At 38.7% G+C, this 20171-nt stretch overlaps 1 protein-coding gene across 13 annotated transcripts in view; it reads right to left on the bottom strand.

Annotated features, from left to right (window-relative positions):
• Positions 1–20171, bottom strand: part of TMCC1 (transmembrane and coiled-coil domain family 1) — a 243240-nt gene that overhangs the window by 112375 nt on the left and 110694 nt on the right. The window contains exon 1 of one of the 13 annotated variants that reach the window (XM_059076890.2): positions 10954–11580. The exons of the other annotated variants lie outside the window; for them this stretch is intronic. Coding sequence (XP_058932873.1) covers positions 10954–10992 — 39 coding nt within the window. The 5' untranslated portion in view covers positions 10993–11580. Of the gene's footprint in view, positions 1–10953; positions 11581–20171 lie in introns of those variants that run through there. 13 annotated transcript variants of the gene reach the window in all.

The following is a 20171-nucleotide window of genomic DNA, read 5'->3' as shown; positions in this document are numbered from 1 at the left end:
TATAATAGTTGTAATATGTTATTTCCTTCTTTTTTTCTTTTATTTGAGGATAGACATAGGAAATACGGAGGGTAGTGGTAGAAAGAGCTTCCATTTATCAGCTAAAGCACAGGCATCCTTGACAACTTTAGAAGATGAAAAGTTGGTAGAAGATGAAAAGTTGTTTAAAAACTCAGCTAATTTAGACCAGAATGAGGAATTCCATTTAGCTTGTCCTGTAAGATAAGCTATTTTATAACAGCCTTTTGCCCTTTCCCTTAAATTGAAAAACAGGCAAGGTGACTCCTGAAGCCACTATATACATTCAAACACAAATGTGTTTTGTGGTTAATACAACAGCTGGGTTAGGTTTGTCAAACCTAGTGACAGCTCAAGTGTTGGGTCACTACTCTCTTCAGCAGAATGAAGTATGAGTCCTTTTTCTCAGTTTAGCCAGACTGAAAGATGTCAGGTCCCTAAAAGTCTCTACATTATAATGTCTAAATACCTAAATGTATTTGTTCATTGAATAACAGAGAAAGGATATTTCATTAGGATTCTAGTTTCTAAGTAGTGATGCTTTTATGCAGGAGTCTATAGGACAAAATCTATAGAGGAACAATTTACTAAATCTCAAAGTCTAGGAAAAATGCAGATATAACACAGAAAACTTCCCAATAGTCAGTATAGCTCTAGCATTTTTTTTGTGATCATTTTTTTCATACGATGTAGCACTTAGTAAGGGTGCCTATCACTGCTGACACAGAGCTTTATTTATAAAGGTGGGGAGGGAAAACCTCTATTTTCCAACATGCAACCAAAGAGAGACAGGGAAATAAAAAGACTGAAAGCCACATTAGTGGCCTTGACTATTTAGAAGTACTTGATAGTTGTAAAATGTGATTTGGAATATTACCTTATATTTAAGAGTTTTAAATATTTCAAACATATTCAATGTTTACTTGTTTGTATGAGGTAGTAAGAGTATCATTATGCCACTTTAAGATTCAGGAACTGAAATACAGAGAAATCAAGTGATGTGTCAAAAATCACACAGAACAGGAAACCTGTGGGTTTCTACTTCTGGGCTCTTTTCATCACATCAAAAAGATGAATTTTAAAATGTGGATACCTATAATTTAAGAACTAGAGTGAGGTTGCCAATTTATTGCCATTTCTGATTTTTAGATTCGTCTGATATCTGGGAGGGAAGGTTAATATTAGCAGAGATTCATAAAATATTTAGTTGGTGTCTACTAAGTGGCAAGTCTTATCAGACATGAGATTACCCTGCAGCAGAAAGGAGGCTGGATTAGCAGCAGCCTGAGGTAGTGATGGTGGCAGTAGTATGGGAAGAGATGGAAGAAAGAAGACTAGCCACTTTTAAATGATTCTTTATACTCAAATTCATTCATAAAACAAATATATATTTAGCACTTACCATGTACCAGACACTATTCTATGTTCCTGTATATAGACATGAACAGAATAGCTAAATACCATAATCATAAAGTTTACATGATTGGGGAGCAGAGTAAGAAAAATATACAGCACATATATCAGATGACAATAAATAAATTGGAGGGGGTAAAAGAAAAGAAACTGAGAAGGGAAATAAGGAGAGCCGGGGAACAAGTGTTTGTGTAGGGAGTAATTTTGCTATTTTAAAGAAAACAGTCAGCCAAAGCCTTGCTGAAAAGGTGACCTCAGAGCTGAGACTTCAAGGATATACAAGCCAATATTTGGACAAAAAGGATTACAGGCAGAAGGAAGGACAAGTGCAAAGGACCTGAGGCTGTGGTGCATTTGAAAAAACAGCAAGGAGGGGGTACAGCTCAAGCAGCTTGAGTAACAGGAAAAGGGTAGTAAGATGTGAGGGAGACGCTCATCTACATGCACGACCTTCATTTACTGTGTTCCAAGTTCTCACCAAGTTAGAATACACACAGAATTTCTACTATATGCTCTAAAGTTTCTTTAAGTCCCAAAGGTTGGCTGTTATCTCAATACAGTGATCAATAACATTATTTCCTAAGACTCAAAACTAAAATAAACACTCACCACTAGATACTGAATAGCCTGGGTCAGATTTTCAATTTTGTCCAAAGAGAATTTGTTAAGTGAGACCAACCTTTGTGGCTAGTTTCCTAAGTCTCAACACACAGACACACACAAAAACGCTCTGCAACAAAAAAAGAATGGGCAATTATACTCAGGTGTTGTTTGTATCATTTCAATGTACATTTCATCAAATGATTAGAAGATGGAAAGAATGTTAGAGAAGTATGTTAAGACTTGGCAGTTAAAATTCCATACACTAAGTGGTAATATTAAACAACCCACAGACATTACCTAGATGACAGCTTCCTAGTTTTACCCCTCTGTTCACTCCACAGAAGTTACGGCATTTAGGTTGGCAACCCCACTCATTACCTTGGTTAAATTTCCCCATGGAAAATATAAACTCTTGGATTAGATTTTTAAAGGATGTTCCACATTAGAACTCCCTAAAAATAACAGATATTGAATATGACATACCTCTCCCTCTCAACAAAACCATATCTGCTGATCTTGCCCCCTTCCTGGAATATTTTCCTCCTGTCCTTCATCGACGTCAATGATTTGCAAAGGAAGGGGTCTCCAGGAGTATCCATCAGAAGGGTGAAGGATTTTGCAAGTCACCTTCCAAATGACTACTATCTTAAGCCTAAGTCACATTTTTTTTTCAAAACCAAATGATAATTTTATTATAGATGCAACTAAAATACCTGGAATATATAATTCATATCAAACTGTAAAGTTCAATATAACTTCCAGGGACGTAAAAAAGACTAAGGAATCTTTCAAGTTTAGGTGATTAAAATTAATGAGAGGAAACGTTCATTTCTTTGTTCACTACAAAGAGCTATTGGACTAAGTCGCATTTTTGAGGTATGCTGGGGCTAACAGGAAGGGAAAGTCGAGAACTACTAATCCAAATCCTTTAGGTCCAGCTAAAATCCCACTTCCGCTATAGGGCTTTTCAAGCCCACCTCAGGTTCAAAGGATGAGTTAATTTGTAAAAATAAAAAGCTTATATTAGCTTTTTACCTTTCTCCCCCCTCCCGCCCAGTTATGATTAACTTTTCCTTAAGAGTAAGAAGAGTGTGTTTTGTGCAAGAAAAAGGACTTGGATTCCAATATACCATCATAAGAAGAAAATTCTGTTGTGTATAAGGTAAATTTCCATTATAAGGAATATCTGTTTCCACAGAGAAATTTTAAATTTTCTCCTGACAAAGAAGAGGTAGAAGAAATGTACGTCAGGGCTTCCCTGGTGGCGCAGTGGTTGAGAATCCACCTGCCGATGCAGGAGACACGGGTTCGTGCCCTGGTCCGGGAAGATCCCACAGGCCGCGGAGCAACTAAGCCCGTGAGCCATGGCCGCTAGGCCTGTGCGTCCGGAGCCTGTGCCCCGCAACGGGAGAGGCCACAACAGTGAGAGGCCCGCATACCGCAAAAAAAAAAAAAAAAAAAGAAATGTACGTCATCTCAGCGCTCGGTCTCTAATAAATGTAAAACTAATTCTCTTGCTATTTTCAAATTTGAATTATCCAGAGCCGGCTAGAATCTAAACTCTAAGCCTATCCATTAGAGTCATGAATTTATTTACTTTAGCTAAGAACAACTGTATAACATTAGATTCCTCCTGGTATAAAACTACATATTTTCCCTGGTTTTTGCTATATAAAGTCATTCTTCTTAGGACTATAATCTGGCTCACCAACAGATCACATAATTTTACATCTCAAGGATCCTTGATGACACTTTTCAGATGAGGAGAAAGCTTCAGAGAGGTCAAATTACTTGTCTAAAGTCACACAGCCAGCCACAGTTTACTTAATTTCAATGATGAACACCTTTGGGATAAGTTTTATTGAATGAAAAGGAAAGCTATGAAATGTTTATTATACGTGTTACCTTTGGATTTTAGACACTGCTGGCTTTAACATGGATTCTTCTCAAACACTAAATTTCTAAAAGGCACACAAAGTAATCTGCTTCTTATAAAACTTTTGATGGAAACAGGTTGAAATTTAATTGCAATTTCCTGTGCTACCACAAGGCAAATTCAATTTGCATTGTTTTCTTTTTTAAAAAAATAAATTTATTTATTTTTGGCTGTGTTGGGTCTTCATTGCTGCGCATGGTCTTTCTCTAGTTGCAGCAAGCGGGGGCTATTCTTCGTTGAGGTGCGCGGGCTTCTCATTATGGTGGCTTCTCTTTGTGGCGGAGCACGGGCTGTAGGCACGCAGGCTTCGGTAGTTGCGGCTCACCGGCTCTAGAGCACAGGGTCAGTAGCTGTGGCGCACAGGCTTAGCTGCTCCGTGGCATGTGGGATCTTCCCGGACCAGGGCTCGAACCCGTGTCCCCTGCATCGGCAGGCGGATTCTTAACCACTGCTCCACCATTTGCCCTGTAAATAATTTTTAAAAAGCAAGTCTCCCAGGCTTACCTGGTGGCGCAGTGGTTAAGAATCTGCCTGCCGATGCAGGGGACACGGGTTCGAGCCCTGGTCCGGGAAGATCCCACATGCCACGGAGCAGCTAAGCCTGTGCGCCACAGCTTCTGAGCCTGTGCTCTAGAGCCCGCGAGCCGCAACTACCGAAGCCCGCGTGCCTAGAGCCCTGTGCTCCGCCACAAAGAGAAGCCACCGCAATGAGAAGCCTGCGCACTGCAATGAGGAGTAGCCCCCCACTCGCTGGAGCTAGAGAAAGCCCGGGCGCAGCAACGAAGACCCAGTGCAGCCAAAAATAAATAAAGTAAATAAATTTATTTAAAAAGATCTGTAACACTAAAAATGGGGATATCAATTTATATAAAAAAACCTAGTCTCCCTCCCACGCCCAACCCAAGTCTCCCAGGTCCAATCTTCTCAGAGGCAACCAACTGCCACCTATCCAAAGACAGCCTATGTGTATGAAAAAAAAGATGTGTGTGTATATGTGCATATTTCAAAGTGTAGTTTTAAAGTACAGTCACTTCTTTGCAACAGTACTTACAGAATGACAGAATAAAAACACCATAATCTTAAATTCTTAAATTAATATAGTGCTTCATAGTTTTCAAAGTGCTTTCAAGTATATCAGCTCATTGATCTTCAAAACTAACAGCCCTTGGTAAACATATTTCAACTTCAAAGAACCTAACTGAGTCATTTAATATAACCATCTCTTTCAGGAAAATGATACTCAAGTCAACACCAAATGAAAGTTGTGTACTTAAAAAACAAAAAAGCAACACACTCCAAGGAGATTTTCCTGTCTTCTCTTGGTAGCATATTCCAGTGTCTCAAATCTACAGTCAGTAACTTACTGTTATTGACTATTATTTTTAAATAATAAACTGGCATCAACATCATGAAAGCATTTCAGAATTACAATACACATATTTTTAAATTACTTTCTCTATTTCAGCCTATTATTGCCAATATAATTGAATAGGAAAGCCATTCTCTATTCCTTATTTATTCCCACTGCATCCACAATATTTGGAACTGATTTTACTAGGGTCTCATTTCATGTAACAGAAGAGCAGCACCCATCAGTCTTCCTATTTTGGTTATGTAATGCATCAGAATGACCTTATAACATTGATGACATTACTACCTGACTTAAGCCTCCTAAAAGCAGGTTAATGATTAACATGAAGATATAACATTTAACTGATAGCAAAATATAAATATAAAACATATTTACAAGTATGAAACTAGTTGATGTCTGAAGTAACTTACAGAAAATTAAATTTTAAAAGCCTGAAAAAGAAAAAAAAGCATGAAAGATATGTTGTATACATTTCCATTATTTAAAAGCACCCAACTGGGCTTCCCTGGTGGCGCACTGGTTGAGAATCCGCCTGCTGATGCAGGGGACATGGGTTCGTGCCCCAGTCTGGGAAGATCCCACATGCCGCAGAGCGGCTGCGCCTGTGGGCGCGGCTGGGACTGCGCATCCGGAGCCTGTGCTCCGCGACAGTGAGAGGACCGCGTACCAAAAAAAAAAAGGTTTGAAATATTTTCTTTTTAATTGTGGTAAAAATACATAAAATTTACCAGTTTAGCCATCAAAATACTTTTAAAAGACCCTAATTAATTTACTTAAAATGGAAATGAGAGATCCCTAATTCCTTTTACTAATAAGAGTACATTCATTGAAAGATTAAGTCAATCATTAAGTCAATCATGTATATTATCACAAGTCATAAACCCAAAAGAAATCAGGTGGAAATTCAAAGGCGACTATGTTTGAAAATGTAATAGTTTTTATTAAGAATTCAGATTACGATCAACACTTCTCTAAATCTTACGTCTCTTAAGCTGGTACCAAACTGACACCAAATAACAGGACACTATCAAATGCAGGAAGGGCAAGAGTAACATTTTTAGACAAAAATATTTTCAAGTCTCTACAAGTCTGAATGAAATTATTTCAATAAGTCAATAGGTGAACTGGGGGGCAAAAGTCCCACAACTCCTATTTCTCGGCCATTAATCTCTTCACAGGCCAACCCAGAATACACTGGTATGGTTTTTATATTTTATGTTTTTCACCATATGAAAAATTTTAATATAGCCAAAGAAAGCTCTCCAACTGAGTAGGAAAGAAATGTGATATGAATGAAAAAAGAATCAAGTCATCATTGACTTGCTGTTATTTTAATTATCTTTGATATAGAAAGTAGATTCTGTGTGGCTGTATCTGTCCTAAAGAAAGTAAGCCTCCTGTGAAAATGTGAAAATAAATGTGAACCCCAAACCGAGATAACTATTGAGCATGCATTCCTGGAAAATTAAAGTTCAAGCTATTATCTTAGAACAAACTGTATAGTCTTTATGTTTCGTTTTAGAAAGGTCAGAAAATACATGTTCACATTTTCTTACATATGAGTAAAGAAACAATGGAAGGCTAAACAAGAATCTGGTTACCTATGGAGGCAGGGATATGAAACCGTTGAAAAGACATGGAAGCAAGACTTCACAGTTACGTAATTTTTTATTTTTGAACTACAGAAATGATTACTATTAAAAAATAAAAGTATAATCTTACAGAAAAAATCTTAAAACTATTTTCTCAAAGCCTCCTCAGCTTTTATCATACCTTCTAAAAAACTGAAATTCCGGAAAAGAAGAAAAAAACTGATTTTCTATTACCCATTTACAAGATTTGAGGGGGTTGGCAGGGAGGGACAACAGAGCCAGAGTGAGTTAAAACAAGAATTTCTGAATTTTTAATTCATTGTATTTTATCCCTTAAACATTATTATAGAAACTCAAGAGTAAATTCTTCTCCTTAATAAAGACATTTTCTAAAAGGCAGTACAGTTTATAAAGTTTCATGTAAGTACATGCAGTTAAGCTTCAACTACACTTAATATGGCTTTATTAAATCAACTATCTTACTCAAATTGATGTTTCTCCGACCAAAGAAAACAAGTTTGTGGAAAACACTTAGCAAGTTTGACTGATGTATTCAAACCCTATCAGACAATAATTTCAGCCCTATTGAAAAGCGCTGCTCCAAAGAAGTTACCTAAGTTATTTACTACATTGTTTTCTATAAGCATGGAGAAATATCATAGTCCATGAGAGTAAACTGATTAATACACCAGAAATTTAGGGAGGTAGTTGGTGTGGGGAAGCAGAATGGGTCTGGAGTTAGACCTAAGTTTGAACGTGAGTCTGCCTCTGGCTGATCTTGGGAAAATTAACTTCTCTGAACCTGTTTATTTTATTATTTTTTTTTAAGTAATTTATTTATTGATTTTATTTTTGGCTGCGTTGGGTCTTTGTTGCAGCGAGCGGGGGGCTACTCTTTGCTGCGGTGCATGGGCTTCTCATTGCGGTGGCTTCTTTGGTTGTGGAGCACAAGCTCTAGGTGTGCGGGCTTCAGTAGTTGTGGCATGTGGGCTCAGTAGTCGTGGCGCACGGGCTTAGCTGGTCCGTGGCACGTGGGATCTTCCCCAATCAGAGCTCGAACCCGTGTCCCCTGCATTGGCAAGCAGAATCTTAACCATTGTGCCACCAGGGAAGCCCCTGAACCTGTTTCTTTAATGACAAAATGAAGCTGATACCACCTAACTTTAAGGATCATTAGGAGAAATACATGTAATGTCCAAACTGGCAGGTTTCAGACTATTTCGGCTGGCTCATGAAGAGGACTTAGGGAAGAAAGAAATAGCTTTCCTTAGCGACTATTTTGAAGTCACATGTGAGAAAACTATAAAGGAAGAAAATAATCTAAAATGGCAAGGAAAAGGAACTTTTCTGGGAGTCAGGTAACTGGGATCTGGTCAAAGAGAATAACTGAGCATCTAGCTTTTAAAATGAAGATTTTTACTTCATCTATTTAATTTACTTCCTCCTTTTTACTTAGTTCAGATGTCAATATCCATTAGCCTGAAGGAATCATTTGAATATTCTAGGGGAAATATCCAGTGTAAGTAAACATGACTATCAAACTTAAAGATAAAAAGCAGCTAAGGAATAAATAGAAGTTTGTTGTTGGAAAAAAAACCATCTAAATTAGATACTGGGTTTTAAATCACTGCAAACATTTATAAATATTTTCTTTCAGAAAATTTCCAACAAAATTTAAAGATGATCACATGAGTATTTCTTCTCATCAAAATAGGAAATTGCTTTATAAGTATGAGATCACCTTAAGACAAGTCTACATTTGTGGGAGATTATCTCTTATTGGCAAAAACACTTGTTCGTAAAGCTGGAATCATATGAAATTGTCATTGTTCAACTGTTTTGACCTGCAAAAAACCAATTTCACTTTCAGTGTTCCACGTGTGCCAGAAATACCATGCACTGGGGTACAACAGGGCCTCTGTTTTCAGGTAACATGGATTTAGCCAAAAAGACAGAATAGAGGCACAATGCATTCACTGTAGTTAAAAAAAATTTTTTAACATAACTATTCAGTTTCTCCTCCTTATTTTAGTGCCATACAGACTGAAACAATTAAGAATATTATTTTTTCAATTCATTACTGAATTTTTTTCAACTCATTACTATGCTAAGGACTCTTGATAGGAAACAAATTTCCTTCGATTTGGTCCTGACCATCCAGTTCAGGACCCAGAAATCACGTTAAAATGGAGAGGGATGTTAGAAAAAGGAATTAAAAGGTCACCTCTTGGAGTCTTTTTACATAATCTGTACCTTTTATTTCTTCATGTTATAGAGAAGATGTGCTCCTGATCCCCCTAAAAGTGTTTCCCCCACCCCCCCATAAATCACGGTCATGCATACAGTACAGAGTGAAAAGAGTATTAAAAGTTCACAAAATAAGGCTTCCCTGGTGGCGCAGTGGTTGAGAGTCCGCCTGTCGATGCAGGGGACACGGGTTCGTGCCCTGGTCCCGGAAGATCCCACATGCCGCGGAGCGGCTGGGCCTGTGAGCCGTGGCCGCTGAGCCTGCGGGTCTGGAGCCTGTGCTCCTCAACGGGAGAGGCCACAACAGTGAGGCCCGCGTACAGGAAAAAAAAAAAAAAAAAGTTCACAAAATAATTGGGAGAGAAATACCTAGAAAGCAGTTATTTTCAACTTAGAAACTTATCACCTAGGTCTCACTTGTTTCAAACATTCTTAAGCAGAAAGGTCACTGCCCTGACAATCTACACAACTTGCCCTTTTTAGTTGTACTATATATCTGAAAATACGTGATCAGAGGTTCACGTGAAGGAGAAACAAAAATGACTCTCTTTATTGTTTAGGAGAAATGTAGAGGCTTCCCAGCCCCCTCACCCCCACCCACACACCTGGAATGAGGAGAAGGGAAGGAAGGAAAATTTACTCTAATACTCCCAAAAAGTGCCTGTTAGGCTTGGAGATGCAAGAAAAAAGATGAAATTGGACATGCGGATGAAGGCAAGAGCTTTGCTCACTTTTGTTTGAATGCACACATCCTACACTGAGGTCACCTGTGAGGAACTAAAGGTTTCCCCTTAAGACAATAACGCATTTCAGGATTTAACAATTCTGACTAACAACCAAGGAAGTGTAGAATGTCTACTGATTTACTATTTGTTTAAGATTCTGTCTGCAGAGAATGAACTGTGACACAATTTAGCCACCAACTGCTACATTTTAAAAACAGAGCTTTTAAAAAACAGAATGGGCTTTTGAAATAAGCTCAACTCTCAGCACACCTCTTTCCATAGTTTCTGCACTCACTTAAAAAGAGAGCTCAAGGACTGCGTCAACAGAGGTCCACTGCCAGGGCTGATTCATAAAATCAGCAGCCCTTCTTCTAAGAGGGCTTTTGCTTTCTTTCTTTTTTCTTTTAATTTAAGTTTGATTTAGTTTAAAAGAAGTTTTCCCCCAAAGCTGCACACGTGAAACCTGTTTTTGAAGCACAACTCTGTAAAAATTGACTCCTGAGCCTTCGGGTTACTGCTTTTCACACACTCCTTGATGAAGGAACAAGCGAGTTTCTTAATACAACCACTCATGTTAACATTTTCAAGCCGGTCGTGCTTATTGAACTATTTTATGGTAGTTTTCCCCAGTTTAATATTAAACTCTGTATGAAAGCACTGATTCCAAAGACCAATAAAGCTTTCTCATTTTGGTCAAAAGCTGCTACATGAATTGCTAATTAAACATGCACTTTTTACCCACTAGTCTCTCCTTCACTCACACCCTCTGAAAACTGTAACTGAGAAGCAGACTACAACTTCCTGCAAATTCACAGATGATAGCTCTAGTTTTAGGGGAACAAAATCTGGGGTTCCCAGTGCAGTCAGCCTTAAACCTTTGTGTCTGTCTGAGCAAAGAACAAAAGGCGGCGCTTCCTCCCTCTGTCCCTCCTTAGCACCGGAGGAGGCAGGCTTGACAGAACAGTTCTAGAGAAAAAGGAGACTCTCCATGCCAAAGCTGGTGGAGTTTCCCCTTAACACACACACAAAGCTACCCAAGGTACCCACCTTGGATAGCTGCCTCCTGAGGCTAAACCGCTGAACCATCGTCACCCTGAGTAATCTTCACACAAAGCAATCCACGAAGGGAAGGGCTTTTTAAAAAACAGCTTCTTGTAAAAGTCGGTGGCAAAACATTTTGAAGACTATCACAGAAGTCCAAAGAATGTGCCTGGGAGTCTTAGCAAACTTGGAAGCCCTTCATTGTTCTACAGGAGATACTGCAAAGCCCACGTAGGAGGGAGAGGGCGGCAGACGCGGCGGGGAGGGCGGAATCCTGGAGCTGCTGCGCCCAGTGCCCGGCCCTGCTAGCACTTCCTGTGAGTCAGCCGAGAGGGGTCCAGGCAGAAGGACCACCCCTTCCCTTTCCACCAAATCATTAGCCTAGGATGCCGCCTTGGTGCCACCTGAGACTCCGGGGACGGACCTGATTGTGTGGGAGGAGGACCGGGGCGCTGGGGTCAGAAGGCATCTGCCTCCAGGAGAAACTGGCAACCGCGACGATTCCTCCCACCCGACCCCTCCCAGTGGAGGGGGTCCGCGGCAAAGACAACAACCCTTACTGAACCTCCGCTGCAGGTAATCTTGCTGGGCGAAACCGTGTGAAAGAAGCCCTACTCCGAGAAGGAAACTCCTCCCCGCCGGCTCGGCAGCCGTCCGGCTTTGTCTAAGTAATTGGCCAAGCCTTTCCTCTTACTCACAGGGAGGGGTCCGGCCGGCCTGGGGCAGGAATGTCAGGTGCAGAGACGCCTATTCCGAGGGTGACTTCAACTTCGTTAGAAAGTTAAACAAATTGAAACTGTCTCCTGAGATGCTTTCCCGCTCTCATTAGAACAATGTAACTTTTAAAAATCTACACACAAAAGGAATAGCTCAGACTGAATTAATGCAGGTAAAAAAGGTATGAAAAAATGTCAACTGTGAGGGCAGTTCCAAAGATAAAAAAATATTTTATCATTTAGTCTCTTTCTATCTGATTCTGCTTCCAGACAGCAAATTTAAGGATAAAGCTTCATTTTAATGAAACTGTCCACTCTATATGCTCCTCTCCGAATTTTTCATTACTTCTGAATGAATTTAATAACTGACCAAGGCAGAACTTTTTGGCATATATTAATTTTTTCCTGTTCCAGTGACTCAATTCTCTGTGAGCATGACATGTTAGGCTACATACAGCCTTTCTGAAGTGAACCTACTATATGCAGTTGTTGTGCTGAGTACTTAACATCTTTCATCCCAATGATTTCTCAAACCACCCTGTGAAATATGTATTAATATCCAACTCAGATAAGTAAAGCAGGGATCTCCTCTCTAAAATCTCAATATTATGAGTAAACCATATAGTGTTACTAAATTTTTTCTTCAGGTGAGAAAAATGAAAAATGAATTCGAAAAGATAGATCTTGGGGCTTCCCTGGTGGCGCAGTGGTTAAGAATCCGCCTGCCAATGCAAGGGACATGTGTTCTAGCCCTGGTCCGCGAAGATCTCGCATGCCATGGAGCAACTAAGCCTGTGCGCCACAACTACTGAGCCTGCACTCGAGAGCCCACGAGCCAAAACTACTGAAGCCCGTGCGCCTAGAGCCCGTGCTCTGCAACAAAGAGAAGCCACCACAATGAGAAGCCCGCGTACCACAATGGAGAGTAACCCCTGCTCACCGCAACTGGAGAAAGCCTGCATGCAGCAACGAAGACCCAATGCATCCAATATTAAATAAATCAATAAATAAAATTTAAAAAGAGATAGATCTTTGAGCAATGGTTATTCTCAACTATGCCCATATCACACACTACTGTTTCCAATTATCACCAAATATGATGCACAATTTTTAAAAGTTCACCTAAAATATGACACACACATTTCACAGCACCTTAGGAAGAGGAGAAAAGAGGTACCAAATTCAAACAAATAGCAGGATGCCAAGGCTCCAAAAAATTACTCTAACCAAAACGCATATATGAAATTTTTATTCCAAAAAACTTTAAATGGAAAAGAATTGCACATATTTAACTAAACTTTGTGAAATTCCAAAGCTTACAAAAACTATCAGATGAACAGCTCTGAATGAAAGTGAAGACTCCTTCATATCTGGGTTCAGAGTATGCAATGTAACCTAACAGTTAAACTAACTGACTGAAATTTAATTCGAAGTGGAAAGTAGGTTGACAGAGAAATTGAATTCTGTGTTTTCTTTTTAATGGTAAGAGTACCAGTACCTCCGTTTTTCGCCTACAAAGAAAGAAACCAAGTATTCAGAAAACTTCTCCTGCGAGTGCAGAAGAATTAATGAGATGCTTTTGGCTTGCATGATCTTAGTTCCCCAACCAGGGACTGAACCCACACCCTTGGCAGTGAAAGCATGGAGTCCTAACCACTGGACTGCCAGGGAATTCCCAAGACATAGTGTCTTTAAACATAAACACGAGGTGTTTCTGATACCAGCAACCAGAATCCCAGATCATTGCTGTAAGATTCTTTCTAACCCTACCCCCACCATAAAAAAAAAAAAAAAAAAAAAAAAGGAGAGAGGAAAAGGAATTAGAAAAAAACGTCAAAAGTCTACAGACTCAAGTACACATTAAATATCAATCATAACTGAACAGGGTATAAATCCTCAAAGTGCCAGATACACATAAGAAGACTTAAAAGGATGGTGTCTTCATTCTAGGAGGAACCTACTCAGTTTTTGCCTATTAAAATAAAGATAAAACTGGAATTGTTTAAATACAATAAAACCTGTTAAAAGTAATTCAAACACATGAATCCAATTCATTCCTTGATAAAACAAAAAACTGAAAAGATCCTCAATAAATTGAGCTGTTAGGGGAAAGATTACAATCTCTAAATTTCATCTATTTTGAGGAGTCTGGCAGCTTTTTGGATGAGAATAGCAGACCGAGATCAAAGGTTACAAAATAATAACAGGAAACATAAAAATGCATAACTGAGAGAAAAATCAACAGCCTTGTAATCATTCCCTATTACTTACTACAAGACCCAAATATACAATGACATTTTCAGTAGTCTGTGACTAAAAATCCACATCTTCTTTTTTTTCTTTTCTTTTTAAAAAATAAATTAATTTATTTAATTGATTTATTTTTGGCTGCATTGGGTCTTTGTTGGCTACGTGCAGGCTTTCTCTAGTTGCAGCGAGCAGGGGCTACTCTTCATTGCGGTGCACAGGCCTCATTGCACTGGCTTCTCTTGTTATGGAGCATGGGCTCTGGTCACATGGGCTCCAGTAGTTGTGGCACACGGGCTCTAGAGCGCAGGCTCAGCAGCTGTGGCACACAGGCTTAGTTGTTCTGCGGCATGAGGGATCTTCCCGGACCAGGGCTCGAACCTGTGTCCCCTGCGTTGGCAGGCAGATTCCCAATCACTGCACCACCAGGGAAGCCCCACATCTTCTTACACTCTATGCAGAAGCAGATAAAAACTGTCCATAGTGTTCTTAATACTTTTTGCATCATGTACTCTTTGTGAATCTGTTAAAACCTATGGACTCAGTCACTGGAGTGACATACAGGAAATGAGTGAATGGACATACTCATGGACATAACCAGTGTTTTTGATACCATTCCAAATGGTCCACGGATTCCACTAAAGCCTATCGATAGATGCTATATTAAAAATTCTTGGAAAAGGGAACCCTCATATGCTGTTTGTGGGAGTGTAAATTGGTGCAGCCACTGTGGAAAACAGTATGGAGGTTTCTCAAAAGACTAAAATAAGTAATAATAAATAATAGCTACCATGTATAAAAACTAAAAAAAAGAACTACCATATGACCCAGCAATTCCACTCTTGCGTATATACCCCCCAAAATCCAAAAAACACTAATTGGAAAAGATATATGCACCTCAATGTTCATAGCAGCATTATCTACAATTCCCAAGATACAGAAGGAAGCAACCTAAGTGTCCATCAACAGATGAATGGATAAAGAAGATGAGGTAAATATATATATCTCATTCTTTTTTACAGCTAAGTAGTATTATATATAATGGGAAACTACTCAGCCATAAAAAAAAGAATGAAATCTTGCCATTTACAGCAACATGGATGGACCCAGCAGCTATTAATGCTAAGTGAAATAATTCAGAGAAAGACAAATACTGTATGATATCACTTATATCTAGAATCTAAAAAAATACAACAATCTAGTGAATATAACAAAAAAGAAGCAGACTCACAGATGTAGAGAACAAACTAGTGGTTACCAGTGGGGAGAGGGAAGGGGGGAGGGGCAATATAGGGGTAGATATTTTATAATAACTATAAATGGGGTATAACCTTTAAAAATTGTGAATCACTATATTATACACCTGTGACTTATGTAATATTACTGTACATCAAGTATACTTCAATAGAAAAAAAAAAGAACCCTTGTTCCTGTCATGACTGAAAAAGAGCTGATCATTATCAATCACTAAGCCATCTTGTGTTCTGCTTTCCCCCATAGGTAACAGTTCTTAGTAAAACTGGGAAACAGAAAGAAAAAAAAAGCCTGTTCCTTACATTTTCCTTACTGTATGTCATAAGATAATCTACTTCCAAAGCCACAAATGGTCTTTATAAAATGGTCTTTTATTTTGTTTTAATTTTTCTTCATTACCATTATAGGAAAAAAAATTATTTTATTCTCCTTGTTTTATCCGTCACATACAACTCCACACTGAGGATAATATTAAAACGTATTGAACTGTATGTCTTCCTGAACATGTATAAACATATTCATGTCTGTTTGACAAAACTAGGACTATACTGTTACTACTGAAAAAAAAATTCAGAAACACCTTGGATGAAAACTTATGAAATTTAAATAATTATCCCAATTTAGCTGGTTTCTATAATCAAAACACGTGCCCCTCCCTTTATACCAGCTTAATTCTTAAAATTCTCTGTAAACACATTTTAAAAATAAACTGATATTTGTTTTGTATTTACTATTGAACATCATGTATTACAAGTTACACTTTTACAGAGAAGGAAACTAAAGTTCAAAGAGATTTTCAAACTTGCCCCAAATCACAAAATTGGTATTAGAATTGGGACTAGAACCCCGAATACCCAGATTTCACTACACTGCTTTTCCCATTACATCATGCTTCCTCATATTGGGTTAGCCCAAAAAGTTTGTTCGGTTTTTTCCATAAGATGGCTCTAGTAGCACTTAGTTGGCTCTAACTTCATTCGGAACAACTTTGTTAGATTGTATTGTGACAGCTGTCACATCAGCATGCATTAAAAAAAAAAAAACCTCATCAAAAGTGGTGAATTTAAAAAAAAAAAAAAAGTGGTGAATTTTTGTGTAGCCATTTTAATACTGAAGATGGAAGAAAAAAAGCAACATTTTCGGCATATTATGCTTTATTATTATTTTTTTTTTCTTTTTTTTTTTTTGCAGTACATGGGCCTCTCACTGCTGTGGCCTCTCCCATTGTGGAGCACAGGATCCAGATGCGAAGGCTCCGCGGCATGTGGGATCTTCCTGGACCGGGGCACGAACCCGTGTCCCCTGCATCGGCAGGCAGACTCTCAACCACTGCGCCACCAGGGAAGCCCTATGCTTTATTATTTCAAGAAAGGTAAAACCTCAACTGAAACACACAAAAAAAGATTTGTACAGTGTATGGAGAAGGTGCTGTGACTGACTGAACGTGTCAAGGGTGGTTTCTGAAGTTTCATGCTGGAGATTTTCCTGCTGGACAACACTCCATGGTCAGGTAGACCAGTTGAAGTTGATAGCAATCAAATCGAGACATTAATTGAGATCAACATCATACCACAGGGGAGACAGCCGACATACTCAAAATATCCAAATCAAGTGCTGAAAATCATTTGCACCAGCTTGATTATGTAAATCGATTTGACGTTTGGGTTCCACATAAGTGAAAAAAACCTTCTTGATGGTATTTCCGCATGTGATTCTCTACTGAAACGTAACGAAAACATTTCATTTTTAAAACACATTGTGACAGGCAATGAAAAGTGGATACTGTACAATAATGCGGAATGGAAGAGAACGTGGGGCAAGCGAAATGAACCACCACCAACCACACCAAAGGCCATTCTTCATCCAAAGAAGGTGATGTTGTGTACATGGTGGGATTGGAAGGGAGTTCTCTATTATGAGCTCCTTCCAGAAAACCAAATGATTAATTCCAGCAAGTACTGCTCCCAACTAGACCAACTGAAAGCAGCACTCCACAAAAAGCATCCGGAATTAGTCAACAGAAAACTCATAATCTTCCATCAGGGTAAGGCAAGACCGCATGTTTCTTTGATGACCATGCAAAAACTGTTATAGCTTGGCTGGGAAGTTCTGATTCAACTGTCACATTCAGCAGACACTGCACCTTTGGATTTCCATTTATTTTCGTTTTTACAAAATTCTCTTAATGGAAAAAATTTCAATTCCCTGAAAGACTGTAAAAGGCACCTGGAACAGTTCTTTGCTCAAAACGATAAAAAGTTTTGGTAAGACGGAATTACGAAGTTGCCTGAAAAATGGCAGAAGGTAGTGGAACAAAATGGTAAATACGTTGTGTGATCAAGTTCTTATGCTGTAATATAGGGACAGTGGTGGCACAAAGGAGGGATAGATGAACTTTCTGTGGGACAAGAAAAATCTTAAAGTTGGAGTCTTTAAGGCTGGATAGAAATTCAGCAAATGGACAAAAAAGGGGAAGGGCATTCCAGGCAGTACAAAAAACACAAGTTAAAGACACAGAGGTGCAAATCAAGTGATAAGTAAAATTTAGTTTTTCCACACTAAAAAGGCAACATGTTGTAAGCTTGAATATTTTTCATAATATTTTTTCTTTGTGGAATGGGAATGTAGATTATAAAAAAATTCATTTATTCCTTCTTTCTAAATTGCACATGTTTGTTAACTATTTTGCTATAAACTGCCCAAATGGGTACAGCCCATCATTAACGAATAATAATGTGATAGGTTCTTTCTTTACAGAAGTTATGATTGTTTCAGTTAGTCTGTTCAAAGGAAAGAGACAGAAAAATCTATTTTCAAAAAGTTTAGTAAATAACATCTCCAGTTTCAGGATTCCCTACGACAATTCAGGCCCCTTTAATGATATGAGTGTTCTGTCTTGCAGAAATAAATTTCTTTTGGGAATTCCACAATAGATAACAATAAGATACCATATTTTATCAACCCAAGAACAGATTAAGTAACTTGTGAAGTTATTTACAAAAGTCCAAGCCACTGTCAAAAAAAAAAAAAAAAAAAACCCTGAAAGTAGTATAATTTATTAAGTAGTAAGATGTCAAAAGATATTGATGATTTAAAAAATTTGAACACCTGGGCTTCCCTGGTGGTACAGTGGTTAAGAATCCGCCTGCCAATGCAGGGGACACGGGTTTGAGCCCTGGTCCGGGAAGATCCCACATGCCACGGAGCAACTAGGCCTGTATGCCACAACTACTGAGCCTGCGCTCTAGAGCCCGCAAGCCACAACTACTGAAGCCCACGCGCCTAGAGCCCGTGCTCCGCAACAAGAGAAGCTACTGCATTAAGTTCATGCACCGCAGCGAAGAGTAGCCCCCGCTCTCCGCACCTAGAGAAAAGCCAGCATGAAGCAATGAAGACCTACCATACCACAACCAAAAATAAAATAAATTAAAAAAAAATTTTTTGAACACCTTAATTGTATTCAATTCCATAACTCATTGTAATGGCTGATTTAAACAGCAGCCAACCATGTCAAATTAACATTTTTATTTTGATGAACTGGACATGGCTCTTTTAAATATGCTAAATTAAGGTTGCCTCCTTTATTACATCAGCAATGTTTTAGGAGTTGCGTTTATTTCTCCCCCGCAAAACACATGCCGTGCATCACCTGCACTGAATGCATACAAGAGGGAGAAAAGTAAAGGGAGAAGAGAGGGAGGGAGGAAAAGTTTATAATGTGCCAGTAAGTACCAAACAACCAACATGATTATTGTTTGCTATGTTGCAAAGAACACCCAGTAAGATTATGTATTTGAAATATTTAAACACTATAAAATCAAGTTCTTAAAACGGTTTACAAGGTGTTTCCTGTGCTGGTCCCTGCTTTCCCTCTCCAGACATCTCACATTACTTTCAACTTAACTCCAAATCTCAGCTTAGACTTCTGCTCCTTCAGGAAAACCTTCTCTATCAACCCTCAACGACCTCTTTCTCCACCTTACTAAATGATTCTTCCTTAATACACTGTAATTTCCTTGTCTGCATCCCCTTCATCAAAACGTAAGCTCCGGGCTTCCCTGGTGGCACAGTGGTTGAGAGTCCACCTGCCGATGCAGGGGACACGGGTTCATGCCCCGGTCTGGGAAGATGCCACAGGCCGCGGAGCGGCTGGGCCCGTGAGCCATGGCCGCTGAGCCTGTGCGTCCGGAGCCTGTGCTCCGCAACGGAAGAGGCCACAGCAGTGAGAGGACCGCGTAAAACATAAGCTCCTTAGGGGCAGGGACCCTGGCACCTACTAGGCCAAATATTTATTAAATATTGAAAGAATGGCTTAAAAATATAATGACTCTATAAAACTTTAAAAGTTTCTAAGACATTCTGGATTTCCCTCTCTCTTCCTCAACCATCTCCCTTACCCATAAACTCCCTGATTTTTCCACCTAATTCTACTCGTTCTTCTATTCCACTTTGTGAAAATTAATTTTATTAACTATTTGTCAATTACTTATCTCTCACTTATGATTCTTTATAATTTAACATTTTCCAATAAAATGTTTCCCGTAAAAATTCAGAAAATACAGTAAACTGGAGCCTGTGCTCCACAACGGGAGAGGCCACAACGGTGAGAGGCCCGCATACCGCAAAAAAAGAAAAAAAAAAAGAAAAAAAAAAAGAAAATACAGTAAAATATAAAGAAAATTTGTTAATAATCTCACCATAAAGAAGTAACCACTAATTGTGTTTACATAAATTTTCATCTGGGCCTTTTATTTTTAATTATACAAGTAATTTATAAATGCTTGTTATAACCACTGTTATCAGTTTAACCTTCCTTTACTATGAATTTATATATTATTTACTTATAAAAGTACACAGTATTATTTGTAGGTTTGTTTTTAGCTTGGTTTGTTTTTTAACCCAACTAATATTATACCATACATATTATTTGAAACTTCCTTTGCTGTGGTCTGAATGTTTGTGTCCACCCAAAATTCTTACGTTGAAATCCTAAAACTCAGTGTGATA

This window comes from Kogia breviceps, chromosome 10 (genome assembly GCF_026419965.1).
Source record: "Kogia breviceps isolate mKogBre1 chromosome 10, mKogBre1 haplotype 1, whole genome shotgun sequence".
In the NCBI taxonomy this organism is placed as follows: domain Eukaryota; kingdom Metazoa; phylum Chordata; class Mammalia; order Artiodactyla; family Physeteridae; genus Kogia; species Kogia breviceps.
This window is presented reverse-complemented; position numbering and strand designations above follow the sequence as displayed.